This window comes from Phallusia mammillata, chromosome 4, assembly GCF_965637545.1.
Source record: "Phallusia mammillata chromosome 4, kaPhaMamm4.hap1.1, whole genome shotgun sequence".
Classification (NCBI taxonomy): domain Eukaryota; kingdom Metazoa; phylum Chordata; class Ascidiacea; order Phlebobranchia; family Ascidiidae; genus Phallusia; species Phallusia mammillata.
Genome location: NC_137255.1, coordinates 326,568 through 347,960, shown reverse-complemented (window position 1 = coordinate 347,960; position 21,393 = coordinate 326,568). Strand labels below are relative to the sequence as shown.

General features: G+C 37.1%; 1 protein-coding gene, 1 non-coding gene and 1 pseudogene across 3 annotated transcripts in view; all 3 read left to right on the top strand.

Moving 5' to 3' along the window:
- The first annotated feature begins 1,866 nt into the window (after positions 1 to 1,866).
- On the top strand, positions 1,867 to 15,241 carry LOC145224265 (uncharacterized). Its single transcript, XM_080090726.1, has 18 exons — positions 1,867 to 2,093; positions 3,105 to 3,323; positions 3,976 to 4,146; positions 4,491 to 4,628; positions 5,255 to 5,434; positions 5,504 to 5,634; positions 6,231 to 6,390; positions 6,853 to 6,957; positions 7,049 to 7,185; positions 7,402 to 7,618; positions 8,335 to 8,468; positions 8,853 to 9,040; positions 9,465 to 9,791; positions 10,236 to 10,375; positions 10,869 to 10,968; positions 11,180 to 12,886; positions 13,167 to 13,321; positions 13,933 to 15,241. The coding sequence occupies exons 1-18, from the start codon at positions 1,989 to 1,991 to the stop codon at positions 14,167 to 14,169; spliced, it is 4,551 nt and encodes a 1,516-aa protein (XP_079946852.1). The 5' UTR covers positions 1,867 to 1,988; the 3' UTR covers positions 14,170 to 15,241.
- On the top strand, positions 10,674 to 10,747 carry Trnas-gga (transfer RNA serine (anticodon GGA)). Its single transcript has one exon. It is a non-coding gene; the product is annotated as a tRNA-Ser (tRNA).
- A 1,013-nt stretch (positions 15,242 to 16,254) lies between the features above and the next one.
- Positions 16,255 to 21,393, top strand: part of LOC145223795 (ankyrin and armadillo repeat-containing protein-like) — a 38,837-nt pseudogene continuing 33,698 nt past the window's right edge. Inside the window, exons 1-2 of the transcript XR_013859503.1 lie at positions 16,255 to 16,840; positions 16,902 to 16,967. The product of XR_013859503.1 is annotated as an ankyrin and armadillo repeat-containing protein-like (transcript). The remainder of the gene's footprint in view (positions 16,841 to 16,901; positions 16,968 to 21,393) is intronic.

Genomic DNA, 21,393 nt, shown 5'->3' with positions numbered 1-21,393 from the left:
TGGCCCGCCTCATGCAAGTATAAAAACTGCGGGCCGGCTTGATAAAGCCGTGGGCACGCCTGTCACATGTAATTAAATTTTGATTTCGACAAGATCTGAACGGCAAGGAATGGACGTAGTGGGCCCGCAGTTTTTCCTTGCGATAGACGCGACAAGCACTGAATATATAGCGGGGCTACAGTTTTTATACTTGCAAGAAGCGGGCCCGCAGTTTTTCAATTGCATGAGGCGGGCCAAGTGATCCAAGCGGGCCCGCAGTTTTAGATGTGACAGCAATTTTAGGGGATTATCTGAACTATAACTTTAAATTATATTTAAGTTTTTCTTTTTCCCCCAACAGAAAAGGAAGGAAGCTGTTGTTAACTAAGTTAAAACATTTTGTGGTCCCGTTTTAAACAAAAGAGCCCTATCCAACCAAATTTATGATGTAAGCAGTTTGGAGTTAGGCATAAAACAATGTGCTAAATAATTAGCTTGCTATTTAATTCAGTTTCATCAGCTTTCATCCAAAGCTAAAATAATTCCATGATAAAAGTTTTCAATTAACTCCCAAAAAATAATTTGTTTGGCAAAAAATAAAAACGTTACAAACTTTATGAGTTTGTGACATTATAAATTTGTTTCTACGAGAGCAGTTAACCGTGTTCAATAGCAATCAGAGATTTTGACTTACATGTTTTAAAGTCTGCAGTATTTTAAAAGACAAATAAAAATTATCTAAAACTAGTTTTCTTATGTTAAAGCTTCAGAAAGATGTTCTATATAATATAGAAAATGTCCTGAATCACGACACATAAAAAAAGTTCTAGTTGCTTTTAGGCAGGGTTGCCATACCGTCCTTATTTCTAAGATTTGTCCTTATTTTTGACTTGTGTCTTTATTTTGTCTTATTTTCAACAATTACAAGTCAAATCTCTGCTACAAGTAGAAGTGAACCTAGACCTGCAGTGTCGTGAGATGCACTTAGTATTTTCTATGAACAACCAGTTACTGGAACAGATTGTTTCTGGCCAAAATAATGCAAATATTATATCAAGGCTTGTATAAATGCAAAGATTTTGTTCAAAAACGTTTGTTTCGTTTTGCATAAAAAAATAGTTTCAAGTCGATGGCAAACCCTGGTTATAGGTCTGTCGTAGAACTTTAACTTAAGGCACACTTGAATCAGTCTGTCTATATCAGTGGTTCTAGAAACTAAATTGATAAATCGTGTTTAAAAAAATGTTTCGGCATTTTAAAATAGCATGAAACTTAAAAAAACAGAAGTAAATTGTTGGCATTGTACAATGTTCTAAATCAGGGGTCTGAAACACGCGGCCCGCGGGCCGCATGCGGCCCTCCAAGGGTTTTTGTGCGGCCTGCGAGGAACTTTTAGAAGTTATGTGTTTTACTCAGTGCGGAATACCCTGTAAAACCATTGAGTTTGACAGACATAATCATTCTCCGATAGCAGTATTTGCAACGTTTAAATGGCATGATCGAAGTAATCCATCTTTGGAATCAGCAATTGCGATTATTGCATCGTTTTTTTCATTGTTGTGTCACTGTATGCCATTGTTTCCACACACAGCAACAGGGCACAGTTGGCTCTTTCACTTTGCTACAATTTATATTTGTTTGTTATTTATTACAATATTGTTTGTTTAATGAAAATAATGGGATTAATGAACATTTCCTCTTTTAATCATGCAATATGTTTGTTGTCATGTCACACTGTAGCAAATGTTTCGATAGTGCGGCCCTCGACTTTTTGGCCCTCAAAGCAGTTTCAGTTTGAGACCCCTGTTCTAGATCATTGCTGGTAATCCTGTATAAATTAAAAACTGTTTCACTGTTATGTGGCAAAGCTGTGAAAAATATAAAACTATTTAAACTTTTTTTAGCAGGAAACTTAACATTCTGATTTTGATAATTTTGATGGTGTTAATAATTTAAACACTGCTGAGAAAATTGTTTTTGAGAAATGGATTGGAAATAATGATTTGAAGATGGAAAGAGCAAATTCAACTGCGAAGGATGGAGTTTCGAGAAGAAAAAGAAATTTTGCCAATTTTAACTACAGAAGAAGAAGTCGGGTGAATTGTGGTGTGCAGGTATCTAGCCTAATAGTTATATTTCTGTGTATACAAACAACCTTAACTGGACATAAGTGAATTACACTTTAGTTGCGAGCAACTTTTGAGCGGCCCACAACTGGTATTTTAGTTTCAACGGCCATACGTAATGTGTGTGTTGAATCCCATTTTTGTACCAAAGAGTTGCTACATTATACGTTAATAGTTTTTAGTTTATTAAGTAATAAACCTATTTAAATAGGTATTGTTATGTACAAAGACAAAATCATTGTGTGTTTTACTTTGCCTGGCACTGCTATGTTATTGCATGACCATCATTGCGGCCTGCCTTCAAAATATAGCACTTAAAGGTTGCCCACCTTTGCTTTATACTCACATATTAATAGGGCAGGCTCTGAAAACCAGTAAGATTTTAAGTTGCAAGTGTAAATAATTGTTATTCCAACGAGCTTTGTTTCACGAGCGTTTCATAAACATACGAGGAATGTGACATTGGGTGACCTAAAATCTTTCCCCTTTTAAAGTTTTGTTGTCACCACTTGTTACAACTGACACTTTATTGTGCTGTGTTACACTCCATGACTCCATTGTTAGGTTCTGTGTAACTTAATCTACTTTATTGTTGTGCGTGTTTTGTGACAAGCGTGTCTTTCTTGATTTAAATTTATTATGTCAACGTCTGTGGAATGCTTTCTTTCAATTCGAAACTTTAAATTGTCAACATTTTTCTGATTATTTGCAATTGCACAAGAAATTCACGCCTGTCACTATTTATTCTTACAGGCCCTTGATCTGAAAATGTCATAACATTGTAACCCTATTAATGTAAATTCAGTGTGAAAACCACTAAATCGGCTGCTTTTTTAGTGTTTTTTACGCCGAATTTTTTGATCAGATTTTAATGACCCCAAATTGCCACAGTTGCTTTACTTGAAAGGAGATTTCTTTAATAAGAAAAGATTTACCAATAAAACTAAATAGCAAGTTTTTTTTGCATCTTGAATTTATTACTTTTATCTTTTGTTTCAGTACAATGCCGAACTCGGGAGTGTGCTTGGGCTAACCTTGAAGAGCAACTGTGCGTTTGCGTGTGACTCCAACTCGGCTCTACTTGCGTACCCTGCTGGTTGTGTCATTGTACTGCATAACCCGAGGAACGGGAAACAACAATTTATTTTTAATCCGGGACAGAAGACAATTACTTGTTTGAAGTTTTCGTGCGATGGGAATTTCATCGCCACTGGGGAGGTGAGACAATAATGTTCAACTGGGAATTTAATTTGATTACAACCTCCTAATGGTTGCGCTCACTATAATGTGATCTTTAACTTTACTAATGTAAAAACTTGAAACGTATTCTACTTGTGATGATAATTGGGTCACACAGATAGCAATGAAAACTGATTCCCACTGATGATAGCAAAAATGTAAAGTTTGAATGCAACATTTACTAAAAGTTAAAACACAAAAACGCCTTTATAGAACAATATGATCTAGTTTTGTTGTTGTACAATTAATTCATTTACTGCTTTTAATACATTTTTGTTATAATACCATCAGAAAAAGCTTTCACCACAAAACAACATGTATCAACAGTTTTTCAAACAGTGTTACCAGTTTGGGTTAGGCTAAGGGTAGGGTCAGAAAACAAGTTACCCACAAACATATATATATATATATATATGAGTTTTTAAAACACTTTTGTTGTAATGCCACCAGAAAAAAACTTTTTCTATAACATAATACATTTATATATAAGACAGTTTTTAAAATGCTGCTACCAGTGTGGATGGAGACATGTTTAATAAATATTTCTGTCAAGTTGACATACTTGGGTGGGTGGAGCGACGACTGTGTATTTGGTGACTATCGACTGTCGGTAAACACTGTTTGTTTGCAGAGCGGCCACCAGCCTTGCGTCAGAGTGTTTTCTGTTTCTGAGCGGAGTCAGGTTGCGTTCGTTCAGTCGCACAAATACGGAGTTTCATGCGTCGATTTTTCTCCTAACTCCAAGTATGTCATCTCCATCGGTTACCAACATGACAATGTCATCAACGTTTGGGATTGGAAGGTACAAATTCACATCTATAAAAACAATTCACATATAAATGTCTGTTTACTGCTTATCACACACACACGTTTTTTTACTTTTCTTCCTTAGATTTTTCGTTCAGTAATGCTTAGCCTAATTTTTCGGGGTATTTTTTTATTTTTAATTGAATTTTTAACTGGAAATTGTTGGTTGTCAAAAGTTTTATGTTTTGTTTCCACCAAGTACAAAGTTTTTAAATTTTTACATGGTTTACAACATTTTGTAAATAATCTTTTATTTTATTTTTTATTTCCACTTTTAATTTGTTGCAAAGTTGTGAAGTACAACAATAAAACTAACTGACATTTGATTTTTTGTTTCAGCGGAATATAATTGCAGCTTCCAACAAAGTTTCAACAAAAGTAAAATCCGTTGCATTTTCCGAGTGCAGCAATTATTTTGTGACAGTTGGTAATCGTCACGTGAAGTTTTGGTATCTCGAAAAAGCTTCCACCCCCGATGTGAGTTTTTATTTTGGATTCTTACATTTTTATTTCTGTTGGTCGTATATTTGTATTTAAGTGTTTTCTGCATTTTGTTTGACTGTATTCAACACAGTAAGTGTGCACAATCTAACTTTGTTAAAACAGCACAGCAAGTTTGTTGCAAACAAGAGCAAAAAATGTTTATTGCCTAAAACATGTTTGTTGTGTAAATACCTAAATCCACATTTCCACCTGCAAAACATGCATTTCATACCAGGTGTTTTTATGGGGTGGCACTAAATACCGCATGTGACCGCATGTGATTCCTCTTAAAATACACCATGTTATGTGAAATGTAAGAATTCCAGCCCCATTAGGGGTAAAATAGACCAGATTCTAGATTGATTTTAATTTCAAACCTTCACCCAACCCTAATAGCTCTAACCGTCAGCGCTTTCAAAAGTCCGCAACATTATTTTTTGGTAGAAGCATATTTAAGTCCTTCACAGATTCCTGCCGTGTGATAACATGCAGTCACATGCGGTAGCATGCGGTATACCATGCGGTCACATGCGGTCACAGGCGGTCACATGCGGCCACATGCGGTATTTAGTACCACCGGTTTTTAACCTTTAATTTAAAATGCTTTTTGTTTTTTGCAGAACTGTACAGTTCCATTAAAAGGTCGATCGGCTATTTTGGAAACTCTCCGGAACCACATGTTTTGCGATGTGGTTTGTGGTGTTGGTGCTGACTCCCATCTAACTTTTGCCATCACAAGATCCGGTCTTCTCTGTCAGTTCAACGCAAAGCGAACAGTGGCCAGACACGTTGAACTGAAAGTGGGTTCGGTTTTTTTGATGTGTAATAAATTCTTTACTGCATATTTTGACAAATTGTTGCTTTTGCAGGGAACAGCTGGCCGTACAGTGTGCATAATTAATGACACAATATTATGTGGAAGTGGGAATGGATATATTTATATTTATTCAACCAAAACTCTTGACTACATGACAGAGATTGCGCCACCAGATATTGTACAGTAAGCTCCAACATGTTATGTTATAAATATCCAGCCAATATATCGTTGGCCAAATCCATAAATCCCATGATAATCCGTTATATGTCTGTAAGATAATCTGTGCCTTCCTATTGTTGTCTGTGCGCGGTGTTATTACTGGGCATTGTTGAGAGCCCCACCTTGTGTACACAACTTAACTTTAATGAGACCACTCAAGTGGTCGAACTCATCGCTGGATTGTTTGACCACATTGCTCACATACTCACTGTCATTTTTCACTGTTCACTGACAGTTGATTTACCGTGTGTTGTCAAGTATGATGACATTTTACTGGAATGTTACATTTAAGCAGTGTTTACTAACATTTTCTTGTGTAATTTTTCTGTTATTTTTAAAAGTTTAAAAAGTTTCAGATAATAAAAAACCCAAATAGAAGTAAAGAGCGACAGGCCTCATATCACTGATGATGGCATGAGTGTTTGCCGAAACAGTTAAAATAAATAATTATTTTGCTTTTTACATCTAATTAGGCCATTATTTTCCTCACCAAACTTATGAACAGATCCGTGTATAGTGTTTTATATATTTATATATTAATTATTTTGTGGTTTTTGCAGAGGTTATGAAGTGCTTGCGATGTCAGTAGATGTCTACAACATGTGGCTGCATCTTGTATTTTCTGATCACTCACTTGTTATAACTGATGTGATGGATTTTGAAAAACCAAATGTTACTTCAGTTTCCAGGTTTCACAGCTCGTGTGTCTGGGATATTAAGGTTTGTTTAAACAACATACACACATATTTATATGTATATATTGAAATTACATCACTAAAAACTTGAATTTCATCACCAAAGACAATTGTAAACAATAAATCTTATAATTTCGGTTCTTGGGTGTCAAAAATACTCGAAAACAGCAACAGATCATTAATTTGTCATTTATTATTTTTTAAATGTTAAATTCGCCCAAAAAAGCATCATCAGAATATGCAAATTTAACGCTCGGGTCAGTTTGTGCAATTGCTCGGCCAACCACCAAGCATAAAAAAACAGCAATGCTCGGTACCGAGTACTCTGGTTCTGTTTCGGCTCTGCCCATCTCTCTTCCACACTAATTTTAGCAGTGGAATTTAATGTAGACCAAATCCAGCAAAGTCCTTGTGTTCATGTATTTGGCCACACTCTTACGGCACAAATCTGTTTACAACTAATAATAGTTTCCTCTTCATTTTGCAGACTCTTCCTGAGTGTGCTGATTTAGCAGTTTCACTGTCGGATTGTTTTGTTTCATGTTCAAACGACGGCAGGGTCAGGATTTGGAAAATCGAAGACCAAACATGCGTAAGAACATTATATATTGTGGCTGTTTGTAGGATATATGTATTGGACCAACAATAAGAACGTTATGTATATATATTGTGACTGTTTGCAGGTTCTGAAACATACAATTACATTGGAAAATATGGAGAAGCGCTCCACGGACACTGAAACATCGATTGAAGCACGTTGTATCTCCGTTCGAAATGATGGCAAACACATGGCAGTTGGCGACAGGAGTGGGAGTATCCAGTATGTATTCAACTTGCTTGGTTCCCCAATTCAATTTGTAGTCATATTTTGCCTGGGCACTTGTGGGAATTCTGCTTACAATTTATTGACTTTTCATCGTAATTATGCATCAGTATTTTCAGAGATGCTATCTAGACTGCACCCATTTTAGCTTTTTTTTCAGGCACCTCAAGCCACAGTTTTTGTGTTTTTTGACAACTGTTTATTTGCTTTCAGTGTTTATGACCTTATGACGTTTAAGAGGATATCGTTTATTTCTTCGCACGACGGGGATATATTAGGCATGGATTACTCACATTGTGGCACGATGCTTGCAAGCGCGAGTAGAGATCGATGTGTTCACATGTTCACAGATGATTATACTCCATCCAACACAATCGCTGATCATTCTGCTGCCGTCACTGCTGTGAAGTTTGCAAACCGAGATCATGAGGTAAACTGTTATGTAGTTGAAAATAGAATAACTAGGTATTTTAGTATATTTGTTGGGAATCTAGAATATCAATTCCAAGTCCTATATCATTTTTGATTGTGCAATATTTAATCTGGACAAAAATTTTTCCTGAGGCAAACTGTCATATATTGCTTGTGGGGACATTTCCATTTTCATACAGTTGACTTTAAGCAATACATTTGTATCATTTTCACTGGGTTTTTTAGGGTTTGGTTTGGGTGACCGCTAAGTAGTTTTAAGAGACCGCAAGTGTTTCATTTAAACACCAAAAAATAGCCATATTTTGCCATACTCAAAACAGTTCCCAAAAACACCTTAAAAAACACTGCATTTACACATCATTTACAACTACAATAAGAGTTGTTGCATTAAAGAGCTGGAATTTAAATCATTAAAGTTAGTAAGGTTAAATTTGGCAAACGAAACACACACATTTAGGTGATTTGTTTTTGTTTGAATCCAAGATATGAAAAATGTCAAAATACTGCTGACATTTTTCCTAAACTTTCTTCTTTGCTTAAGCTTTTCTAATTTTATTATTTATCAGTCACAGTTTAAGTGTCCAGTTTTTATCTTCACTCGTTTTGTACGGCCTGGATTTTTGTGTTTGGTCCCATTATGTTGTTTACAGGGAGCATGATTGCATAAACTTGATGTTGACAATTTCTTGGTCTAAATCAGATTTGTAATTGCAGTTTCGACTAATGAGCTGTGGAACGGACAAGTCTCTCTACTTCTGTGCAGTTATGAACAGTTCTGGCAAAACTGACATCAGTCGCGAGCAACATTATGTCGAGAAACACTCGATGGCTGATATGGCTATTGTTGAGTGAGTAAACCAGTGGTTTTCAAACTTTTTAAGCATTCGGCACAGAACTAAAACTTTCTTCCGCGGCACACTTCGCAGGTTAACACAACAAAAGTTGTTCAAATAATGTTAATTTTCAACTTTATTGTGGTGGGTAGCGATGCTTTTCATTACCAATTAGTAAACTATGAGCTATGAAACATTGTCATTTTTACACCAGTATTACGTCATGAAGTCCTGTAACTCCAGGGAAGGTTTGCACTTTAAAATAGTGAATATTTTGCGACACACTTGGAAATCTGTCATGGTACACTAGTGTGCCACAACACACAGTTTGATAATCACTGAAGTAAAACCCACAAAATTTTAAACCCAGCCATTCTAACTGTGGATTTTATTCATCAGTGATTCAGTGCTTGTTGCGTGCGGCTGCAATTTATCCGAATATGACATCTTTGGGGCAAAACTAAAGAGAACGTTTCGAGGGAACGAAGCCGGCTCCAACATTCTCCGAGTTGCCGTCGACAACCAAGGAACACTTGTTGCGACATCGTGTGTTGATAAAAACATCTACGTCCTCGCGTATATCACAGGTCGGGGCTGGTGTTCATGTGTTGAGAATAATGAAAAGCAATTTGCAGTTATACAATATTAATAAGTATTTCCACTTAATTCAATCAAACATGTTTTATTCATGTCAAATGACTAAATGTGTGTCTAGCAAATTTACTCATGGTAGAAATTTCACAATACTGGCCTTTTACAAGTTTGCATTTTTTCTGCATCAGTTTTTAAATTGCTGTAATTTATGATAGTGGACTGGATTAATTTTTAATGTCATATTTGTCTTTTTTCTGTGAAGAATTGAATTTCCTAAATTAGTTACAACAATAAATCATGAAATGTAACAAATGTAAACTAGAAAGGCGCCTTCCTAAATATTTGCAACTGTTCTGCCAATTAAAATGGGATTTATTAAACAGTGTTTTTGTTAAGAATCTTTCGTTTGTCTTGCAGGAGATTGTGTTTGCGTGATCAGTGGGCATTCAGAGGTAGCGGTTGCTCTCACTTTCAACCACAACTCTCACTTAATCTCCGCATCTGCCGACAGTTGCATATTTGTGTGGACAATCAGCCATCGGGTGGCAGAAGAGCTCAAGCAAACACAAAAAAATGCCACCTCCATGCCTGGAAGTCCAGATTTGAATAAAACCTCGTACTTTGCCACAAACGACGAATTCACAGTGGAAATAATCGATGATTCTGTGCTTCCTGGTACTGTTGACATCCCGTTCAGTGATGAGTTTGACGACCCTTCAACTTTGACATTTCACAACAATCCAGGTAATGTCTGTTGCTGCCGTTTCCAAATGATTTGTCCGTTAGTTGAGGTGTTTGCAGAGTTGCTTTGGTAATGATCCCAGAAAATATCCTGCATTAAGAAAGTTATTATTTATGTTTTCCGAAATAATTTTATTTTATCACATATTTAAACTTATAATCTTTTTTGTATCTTGATTTTTGTTCCTTGATTTAAACAGAATGACCACTGTTTTGGCTGGTTTGATATGTTACTATTATCATATTTATTGACATTTGGAATACACTTTTAATTTGTTTTATTATTAATCCCCTATTGTTTTCCTCCTACACACATCAGCACTTAAGCACTGCACAAACTTCATCATACAATTTTAATTTTAAAAGAAGTGTCAACATTTTTATGCATTTTGCTGGTTTGTATTTATTTTTGTTTGGCTTTTTAAGAACTTACAATTGCTTTTTCAGATGCTGAGCAACAAAATACTGATGAGTCATTGTTGCCAAAGTGGGTGACTAAGCATCTGTCCAACGATGAGACAGCATTATTAAGCAACAAACCTTTGCCTGAACTGGGGAAATGGGGAGATAAATTACACAAGGAAAAGGTGGGATGTTGGGATTTAACTTTACAAATATGTGATGTTTATAAAGCTCTTCTGGCATTTGTATTTTTATTCCGACGTTTCGACGTCCTATACATGTCGCCTTCATGCCTGTCAGCAATAGCTTGTATATTTAATTTTTGTTACACTGTTGACTAAAGATGAACATAAATTCATAACTGGGATCCACCGTGAAGCGTCGATGCAGGCCAGCGATCATGACATACTCATATATAAATCACAGTATGTCTGGCCTATTGAAGGCGCTGTACTGAATCAGCCGGTCACCAAGCTCCACTGAGCCTGTGTAGCTCAGTTGGTAGAGCGCGAGTCCCGGAAAGACTCCTGTCGTGGGTTCGAATCCCACCCTAGGCTAGATTTTTCTAGCTTACGCCTTGCCATATGGTGGTGAATGCTTGGTGACCGGCTGATGTGGTATGGAGCCTTCAATGGGCCTGATGTACTGTGACCGTGACTAAACATATTTTTTTGTTAGATTTGCGAGGAAATTGAAAACTTGGCTCAGTTTGGGGATTTAATTTCTATTGTGAGTTCGTGTGACGATGAAAGTTTTGAAAAAGAAAAACTTCAACTGGGTGAGAAGATTTATTGGTTAATTATGTTTGAATGGGTGGTTCTCAACCAGGGCCCAAGAGCTTGGTTTGTTCGGGGAATTTAGTGTTGCGGTTTCTAAAAAATTCTTGACTTATTTATAAAATCTTGCTAGACACTGATTAGAAACGAGTGTTTACCAAAAGTGGGCCTTTAAAGTTTGGTTGTTTATTTAATTTGTTGTGTCATGTGTAGATAACCTGCAAAATATTGGGACAAATGCACACATCGCTGATGACCTTTCAACGACCTCTGAAAGTCTGGATGAGGACAACCAACATTTAAACGCGACTTACACAAAACAAGATTTTCAAAACCAGCATCATGTCATGAAAAAATTTCAAAATGATTCACAAAATTCACCTGAAGTAGGGGAACTACCATGTGGTGCTTTTGATGATTTGGATGATGATAAATCTGTTTCAGAAAATAACTTTGCAATGGTTTCCAGGATTTTAAATGAAAACGCAGCTTTGTGCAAAAAAATCAAGCACGGTTTAGAACCTGTCGCCATAGAAACAGAGGAAAATAACTCTCACTCAAGTGAAGTGCAATCGAGTTTCGAACACGTGGATATCCGGGCGCTGATATTCTCAAAATCTCCCAGAAAAACTGGTGAACAAATGAAAAGTGCAGATGTTGTACAACAATCGGGGGATGCTTATAACTTACCACATGGTGGGGCTAGTGAGTTACCATCACATGATGGAACTAGTGAGTTATCGCCACAAGATGGGACTAGTGAGTTACCACCACGAGATGGGGCTAGTGAATTATCACCACAAGATGGGGCTAGTGAGTTACCACCACGAGATGGGGCTAGTGAATTATCATCACAAGATGGGGCTAGTGAGTTACCACCACAAGATGGGGCTAGTGAGTTACCACTACAAGATGGGACTAGTGAACTGTCATCACCAGGTGGGGCTAGTGAGTTACCACCACAAGATGGGGCTGGTGAAACGTCAACAAACAATATTGAAACTGAAACTTCGCCACTTGTTGAAGTTTCTGAAAAACTTCCTGCAGAAGATGTTGTCAAAATGCCTTCACTTAACGGTGCTATTATTGACCTACCACATGATGGAGCTACTGAGTCAAATCATGAAGGTGCTAGTAACAATTTCCCACATGGTGGAGCTACTGATAAGTCACCAAATGAAGATGCTGTCAAAACATCGACCTGTAATCCTACATTGCCAGATTTGACCCAAAAGTTTGTTTCCAAATCAATTTTCACCATAAACTCCGCACAAGATTATCCTCGTATAGAAGATCACAGTGATCCAGATTTGCACCAAACCTCCGTGAAGTTGGCAGAGGATGTGATCCAAGAAGCAGAATCCGACATTTCAGAGGAAACTCGCTCAATGCAGAGTGACAAAGGTTCCACAACAAGTGGTGGGATTGTGTCACCCCGAAACATTAACGGGATTGGGGCAAGCTTGATGGAAGAACTGGCAGAATCTGGTAAACAACTCGACCAGAAGCAATGCCATGTTGTTGTAATGAAAACACAACTGAGCAGTGTGGTGACACCAAGTGTAGAAGTTTCCCGTGATGTTTCAGCGGAGGAAACAACGTTAAATGGGATTGAAGTAGATGACATTGTGTCGAACGGTTTACAGTCTGAGGATGACACTCAGATTAAACAAACTAATGATACAAATAATCTCCCGAGTGAAACTTGTGAGGTTGATGTCAGAAGGACTGAAAATCCACAAACTCCAACTTCTAAACAAACTGAAATTCCCCCTGCATTTGCCGAGTTGCTCGACAGTTTGCGGAAAAAACGACCCCCCAAAATACGAAGATGTCCCCCTAAAACTCTGCCCTTGCAAAAAACTTATAATGAAGAACCTCCGTACTCAAGTGGTGTGGAAAACTGCCGGAGAAACCTCGGTGAGAATGCTGTCAAATATAAACACTCTATGCCAGTGGTTCTCAACCTTTTTTGTTGTCGGGACCAAATGGTATTTTTTTAAGTGTGTATGGACTCTATGGAGCCGCAAAAAAACAAAACCTTAGAAAATCATGAAAGATTACTACCTTGAAAGCTAACATAGCAATTTTTGGTGGTTTTCTGAGGTTTGGTGGGAGCCACAAAATCTGCATGTTGTAAACTAGCATCAATTTTATTACTCCTAATTTGAATTAACCGCTGCAATTTTGTTTCCAACAGAAATCAATGAATGTCAGTCAAAAGAACAACAGCTTGAAACAAACAACAACTACATGGACGGTAGTCATGCCGACATAGCATCAGCTTGTGACAAAGCGAGCGAGAATTTGTTGGCGGTTTTCAACCAGGCGCAAGAAATATATCATAAACAGAAGGTGAGATTGTTGCCACTGGAAAAAGTGTGCATATTTTAAATATGCAATTTTGTAATCTGATTCAGTGGTGGTCATTGTTTTAAAAATAATTTTCACTTAGTTAATGCATGGCACTGAATCCTTGTAAATATTAGTGGAATAGTTTTAGTCTGTATAAATTCAAACAACACTAAAAAGTTAAAAAACTCAATTCATATTAAGATACCAAATGGACAAAGTATTTTTCACTTTTCCTAAAGTCCATGTTTTGTTAGTTTAAAGGCCTAGAAATGTGTTTCTTGGTGGTCATAAAAATATGTGGTCTCCAGTCTGTATTAATTGAAATATTTCAATGTTCTTTACCTTTCCAAGAGGCATATTTTCTTGGTTTATTCAGGGAAAACCAAAAATTTAAAATGTGTTATGGTCCACTATACCCAGATCTGGTTAGAAGTTTAATGAGGAAAATAACGGCCCAAATAAATGTAAAACAGCGACATGTTTTATTATTCAAAACTTTCTGCAAATTCTCATGCCATCATCAGTGATTTGTGGTAATTTTGGCATCACTTACTAACACTGCTCTGGTACATATAAATTTAATAATTGCAATATTTTGATGTTATTTGTAGGAATTTTATGGAAATGGAAATGAACGCGCCGTTGAAAAGTTGGTTAAGACATTTCGGTCGATCCACTCACAAATAACCGACCTCAACATTGTCACCGATTCAAATCATATTTCAATGGACAATCTCAGTGACAATTCACCGGTTGTTTCCCTGTTACGAGAATACTCCGATCGCTTGGTTGATATCGTCCATACCCAGGTTGATGGTGGAAAAATATTGTCGCGCGACACTGTGTGATGTCACAAAAGGAGTTTGCACAAACACTTTCCTGTGATTGGACGATTCCAAAAAATTGCAAATTCTGTTTTGTTACATAGTGAATTCCAAAACTTTAGTTTGTTATTAGTTGGGAAAATCGCTTGAGTTATTCACAAGAAGTGTTGGTAAATTCAACTTAGTATTGACCAAAATCAATTTCGACAAAATGTGTCTGGGGAAAAAATTGAACCCTTTCTAAAAGTTTCACATTTTGAAATATTAACACTGATGGTGATGACATTTAAACTTGCAACAATCTCAAGTAGTTAAAACTAGTTAATTTATCACTGTGACCTGCAATAAAGGAAATTGAGAACTGACTTGAACCAAGCTTCATCCATCTACCTCGCGCTAATATCATTGCTGTGAAGTTATTTCGTTCAATTTGTTTCTCTGTAATTATGAATTCTATATTTTTGTTGTTTGAAAACTTTTTTTATGCAATTTTTTTTCAGTCCTTGTTATTTATTTCAACTTGCAGCATTTTTCTTCAGTGGCGGTGAACAAAGCACAGTTGTTGTTTGCATATCTTTGTTTACATTTTTTCCTACTACTGATTTATTTGTAAAAGAAGAAATTTTCTTGAACCCGGGTTTAGGTCAAATCCAAAATATCAAGACTTAGAAATGTCAAAATCATTAAAGGAAAAATTACTTTTGTTGCCAAATAAAATATTTACACACCTCTCATCCAGTCAACTTATAAAGTGCTCCGTCTAGTGTCGGTATGTTTTCTTTTCAGGATTTTGCCATGTTAATAAATCTGGCTTTTCTGCCTCCCAGTGCCTTCGTGTATAAGTTCATCAATTTTTTTCGCAGTTTGATGCAGTGTTGTGTTAAAGCGGGTTTTAAACAAGCTTTGTGCAGTCATCCATAACCAACCCAGTTACAAGATATTTTCTCGTGTATTTCAAAACATCAGCACGCTTGAATGTACGAAGCTCGCTTGCAAACCCGCTTCATGCTGACCATGTATTAGTAACGTGTTTCGTTTTTTTCGTGCAACCGGTTTTGGGAGACTTAATAAATTTCCATCCACTGTTTCTACATAACCTACTTGGTCTTTGCAGACGTGTTTGTGTTGTTCATGGTGAAATGTTGCAAATGTATTTGACACTTTGTTTCCGAGCTGAGTAGTTGGTTTCGCAAAAAGGTTGTAAACAAGAAGACGCGGTTTCAAAGGACATAACTGGGCAGCCAGTTGAAACTGGTGTTGCTTTTATATTTACAATGGATAAATTTCTACGACTTGAATATGTCTTCATCACAAGCAACCGTGGATTATGGAAGGGGCGCCAATATCGGTGGTGCGAACGGAGGGAGGGTCGTATAAAAGCTTGGAATATTATTTTAAAGACTTATTTTGGGGAGTTTATAACCATGGATACCGCAGCTGGTTGCAAACGGCGAGATTGTTGATGCAAATTGCTGCTAGTGACAATGTTCCGTGGATCTATGTAGTCTCCCTCCTTATCAGTGGCCTACTGTATAAATGTGTTTCTCTACACTTTGAGCCAAGGTGTAAAGATTTGGTGAAGGTGACGTAGTAACTGAAAATTAAATGTTTAATGCTTAGTTCGAGGGCTTCTTAACAAAAATAAGGTCCGGGGACCAAAGTTTCTCATGTATTCTATTCCTGTGTTCCACCCTGCCCAGCAAATTGGATTTAACCTAATAACAGTTTTAAGTCGATTTTTTTCCGATGGAACACAAGAACGACCTGAATATATTGATGCGGTGTCTGACTGTTACATGTTTATTTTAATCAAGTCCGTCCTAATTATGTTTATGTGACATCACCTGACACAAGTCAGTGTTTGATTATGTTGTCACTTCTTTCCACTGTTTGTAAACCAAGAGTTGTTTCGTCCTTGAGGAGGTGAATGTTCGGTAAAAACGCGCGGTAAAGTGATTAACTAATCGTTGCCCGAAAACTCCACAGGCAGAAAGATTGGGACTACAGGTGTTTGCAGGATTTTTTTCCGAGGCGATGATTGGTCAGTCTGAACACGTGACTTTTTCATTAAGCAATCAAGGCCCGAAAACTCCACAGGCAATTTGCGCGCAGAATTGTGGACTCCAAACCTGACCTGCAGGGGCGCTGAGGTTGATATAAAAGTCAACCAGCTGATTTGCGGCGTTAAAAGCACGTTTTGCTGGAAGCGGATGGAGGAGGCCAAGCTACAGGTTCGTCGTTGTTACTGGATTTTGTTATTATAAAAACACGGTTTAAAGTTTAGGGACCCACCCAGAACCTTGATTTGTCTATTATTTATTTACTTTTTTTCACTTCTCTTTCATTCTTTTTATTTCTATCGTATTTTTTTTCGCCGCACTATACAATATAGAGGGTTTGGCCAGACTCTCTATATTGTTTTTGCGGATTTTACCAAACAAGGTTCTGGGATTTTACGCGCATAAACTATTTGTTTGTTTGTATCGCGATAAAATCAAAATATTTAGTAATAAGTTTTATTTTTTTCACGCATGTGACGCAACCATTGATGATGTCATCTACTGGGAATCGCAACAGGATCCACTGAAACCGAAGCACCAGTGAGAACCAGAACGCGACCACTATCCGATGACGTCACACGACGGAGCGCCAGTGATGACGTTAATCTCGGCGAATCAGTATGACTTCAAAACCCGTATGACACTCGTCATGTTTGTTGCACGATGTGTGTATAAGCATTGTTGATTTGTCTGCAGCTGAGTGGACACGACGGGATAAGAAGCGACGATGATCGGATCCATGGAGCGGTTGGATTCCTGAAAGTAAGATGACTCGGCAAACCAGCGACACAACAATATCATGATAGGAACGAGGTAACTTTGTTGAAATTGATGCGAGTTGTTTTTAATATAGACTGGGTAGTCTCCTCAAAACAACAATATTTCTTAACAGGAATCCAACCTCCTTCTCTGCGATCCCACCAAACTCCACCTCTCCATCGAACAACAACTTTCCTCCTGATAAGTTTTGTTACAAGTCTGTCGTGTGATTCACCCAGGTCGTCCGATCAAATCATAGCTAATTGTTTCTCACGTTACAAACCCAGTCCATAGATTTGTAATCAATTCATAATTTATTTTCTTGCATTTCCCGTAACCGGGTTTTGCTTTTTTATATTTGGACGACGAAAATGCACGACAGACTCGCTATATGAATTTTATAAGCTAGCTTAGTTTGGATAGATAGATATAAATATGTTTAGGCTAGATGTGTTAGATATTTTTTTAACGGGAATTCAAGGAGGGATAGCGGTCTTACTTAGTAAGTTTGCGAAAACTCGAGATTAACACCAACAATATTATTTCAACGTAATTATGCAATATTTAAACGTCGAATTTCATGTCATGATGCATTTAATGTGTTAAAAATATATATTTGTAACGACCAATTTCAATGCTAGTACAAACGAATCCGGTTAATCGCATAATCCGGTTAATTGCATTACAATTTAAAATCCCAAACCGTCACCCATCGTTTGTTAAGATAATCGTCCGGTTAATCGCATACCGGTTTATCGCATAAACCGGATATTCGCATCAATTTTCAACGAAATATGCGATTAACCGGATTGTTGATCTATAGGGTAAATTTAAACAGACCGAGTTTTTCGAACAAAATACGACGTTATGATGGTAAAATCCACCGATCTGTGCGCAGCCTTAACTGAGCGATCCCTTTTAATATCGTGTACGTCTAATTGCTTGCCCCGCGGGGCAACCGTTTAAAATTCAAATGGAATTTTGTTTGATTATTATCAAATAATCTAAAAGAAAGGCCAATCTTAGCTACGCATTAGGTTTTTAGATAACTATTCCACTAACCGTTAAATCCAGAATAACTGCGCAACGTTCCAACGACTAAGTGTAGTGCTTTTGAATAAATTACATGCAAATATATTTCCGGAACTCCTCTGGAGGTAATGTACACGAAAAGACGTAAATGCATGTTTTCATTCTAAACCAAATATCAACGTTGAAAATGACACGTCTCGACCATAAATAATTTTTAAAAAGTTATTAGGAAATTAAATCGGCGTTCAGTTTACCGCTGTGCGATAACTAGGAATCGTTATCTCAAAGCCGTGTACATTGATTCATTTTTTGTTGGCTTATCTAATCGCCAATAATGATATAACAAGCGTTTAAATAAAAAGTTCAACGTGAACGCTGATTGTAATTTCTTACTAAGTGCGAACTGCACCAAATTCGAAGTGTTAAACTGTATTGAAATTTAAACAATGTTAAATGTAAAACAAATGGTTAAAAATGTTTTCTGTTATATTGTGAATGACATAATGCTTGTTAAAAATGTTAGATCTCAAGTAGTGACACTTTCGATTCACGTAATTGATAACGTGCCAATGATTGCCATTTTTTATGTCTTCTATTCGTGACCTTGCGCAACTTATCAGGTGGAACACCGATTAAGAAAGGCGCTTGTTCCTCTAGTATTTGTTGCTGGTTTAAATTTTTGAAGCAACGATCACACGTTGATCACGTGACAGTCACGCTAAGCTTGCAGCTGCAGTTTTGCTGAGTAAGCTAGAAAGTAGCGCCACAATCTGAGTCTTTAAAGGTTTGCTAAAATGAATTATTCTTTTTGTCAATTGAATAACGGGTTATAATAGAAACTAATGCAGCTCGCCTTGGCGCCCTTCCGCTGTAGAATGTGCCAAATTTGTAAGTTTGACCAGGTTTCGTTCGTGTACTTTCAGGTTTAGACCGTACAAATATGCACCTAGCACTTTGCCCGGCGTTGGTTTGAACTAGAAAACGAAAAATTTTTAGAAACAACAGGCCATTTACGTGTATGTTAGGCGAGAGGCCTGGCACATTTATAAGGGAAACTACCCAAAACAAGACTAAAACTTCAGAAACCGTCGTCATAGGAAAGTTTTCACATTTAAAACAATCGGCGTGTACTATTTACATAGCAACCGGATTATCGCCTAATCCGTAATCGCGTTGTGAAATATATCACATCTTAATGATTTTATAATTTATAATGCGCTTTATCCACCAGTTTTAAATCCCAAGACATTGCTAAAGGTAAAATTATCGCGTATTTAAATAAACCACAGTTAGATAATCTCATTTTTAAACCGAAGTAATTATTCTGAACATAATTATAAAATTACCTTTTCGCTTATTAATCCTCGTTTAACTGCAGTAAATCATACGCAATAATTTTCAACCCCAGTTCGTACAATGTTTGCACAAATTTATAGAACACAAGTAATAATCACACCGTTAATGTTACAGGAAAACTCGGAACCTTGTTTTGTTCTTTTTGATTTGATTTATTTCACTTCTCTTTTATTCTTTTTATTTCTTTTGTACTTTTTCGCCGCACTATATAATACGGATGGTTGCGCACGCTCTCTCTATTATTTTTGAAGATTTTTGGAAACTAGGTTTCGGGTACAATAAGTAAAACAGAAATAAAAAACAAATAAATTTACATGATTTGATTGTTACGTCCTAATAGGGAAATCGCATAAACGCCCGCCTCTAACACGTTACGTCATAGCAGGGGAAATCCCTATTAGCGCGACCACCGCCACTCATGCGTTACGTCATAGCAGGGAAAGTCCCATAAACGCGAATTTTTTAATTCATGAAAACACAAGTGATAGCAAGTTTAAAGAGCTCTTCTGGCAAATGTGATTTTATTCCGACGTTTCGACGTCCTATACAGGTCGTCTTCATCAGGTTAAATAACACTGAATGCGACTAGTACAGTGTACTGTTTATCGTGCAAACTTGATGCTATGCCTGGCAGCAATAGCTTACACAAGTGATAGATTCTGCCCGATTTGAGGTTTTTCAATCTACCCGTTGAACCGCCATCGTTTACCTTTCAGACGATTGCTTACAAACTTGTGGGTATAATTGTGTATGTATATGGGATGTTGTAAATCAGTAATGGGGATTTTAAAAATAATTTTTACAACGTAATGTGTTTGTGTGTTTAAAAAGTTTAAAACAGTTTTGTAGTTGTACTGTAATTTTGCAACAATAATGTAAGTTTGTACTGTTTGTTACCATAGTATATTATCAGTTTGTTCGCATAAAACACCATGTTTTCATCTTGCTTGACGCGGTGCAACGCGGTGCAATGGTTGACGCGGTTCAATGGCTTTTAAACCTAGATTAACCAAGTAAATTGTAAAACATGCGGTTGTGCTGTATTTGCGAGCCCAAGTTGTCTTCGAGCAATAAATTCTGTTAAACTGAGCCTTGTGTTAAACCATGTTATCTCCTACAAGCGCGTGTTTGTTAATTGACCAATTGTAACATAATATTTCCGCAGCCATTTTATATCAAATTTCTATTATTAACAAATGCATTTAAATTAAACCACCGATAATGTATTGGGAGAGTTTGGTTTTCAACAACTGCTGAAGAAATGTCAATCAATATGACCACTAGCGGGATTTCTGGAAATTTATTGTGATTATTTACTTTACTTCACTTCTCTTTCATTCTTTTTATTTCTATCGTGTTTTTTTTTCGCCGCACTATACAATATAGAGGGTTTGGCCAGACTCTCTATATTGTTTTTGCGGATTTTACCAAACAAGGTTCTGGGATTTTACGCGCATAAATTATTTATTTGTTTGTTTGTTTAGTAATAAGTTTTATTTTGTTTTCACGCATGTGACGCAACCATTGATGATGTCATCTACTGGGAATTGCAACGTGATCCAATGGAACCGAAGCACCAGCGAGAACCAGAACGCCGTCACTATTCGATGACGTCACACAACGGAGCGCCAGTGATGACGTCATCCTCGGCGAAGCAGTGCGACTTCGAAACCCGTATGACACTCGCCATGTTTGTTGCACGATGTGTGTAAGCATCGTTGATTTGTCTGCAGCTGAGTGAACACGACGGGAAAAGGAAGCGCCGATGGTCGGATCCATGGAACGGTTGGATTCTGAAAGTAAGATGACTCGGCAAACCAGCGACACAACAAAATTATGATAGGAACGATGTAACTTTGTTGAAATTGATGCGCGTTGTTTCAATATAGACTGTGCGGTCTCCTCAAAACAACAATATTTCTTAACAGGAATCTAACCTCCTTCTCTGCGATCCCACCAAACTCCACCTCTCCATCGAACAACAACTTTCCTCCTGATAAGTTTTGTTACAAGTCTGTCGTGTGATTCACCCAGGTCGTCC

What these genes read in the sequence shown, in the direction of transcription:
- LOC145224265 (XM_080090726.1), top strand. Translation starts at nt 1,989, where the DNA reads ATGGAAAGAGCAAATTCAACTGCGAAGGATGGAGTTTCGAGAAGAAAA. An exon ending in CCAGACACGTTGAACTGAAA is followed by an intron (nt 5,435 to 5,503) that starts GTGGGTTCGGTT and finishes TTGCTTTTGCAG; the next exon opens with GGAACAGCTGGCCGTACAGT. An exon ending in CGTCCTCGCGTATATCACAG is followed by an intron (nt 9,041 to 9,464) that starts GTCGGGGCTGGT and finishes TTTGTCTTGCAG; the next exon opens with GAGATTGTGTTTGCGTGATC.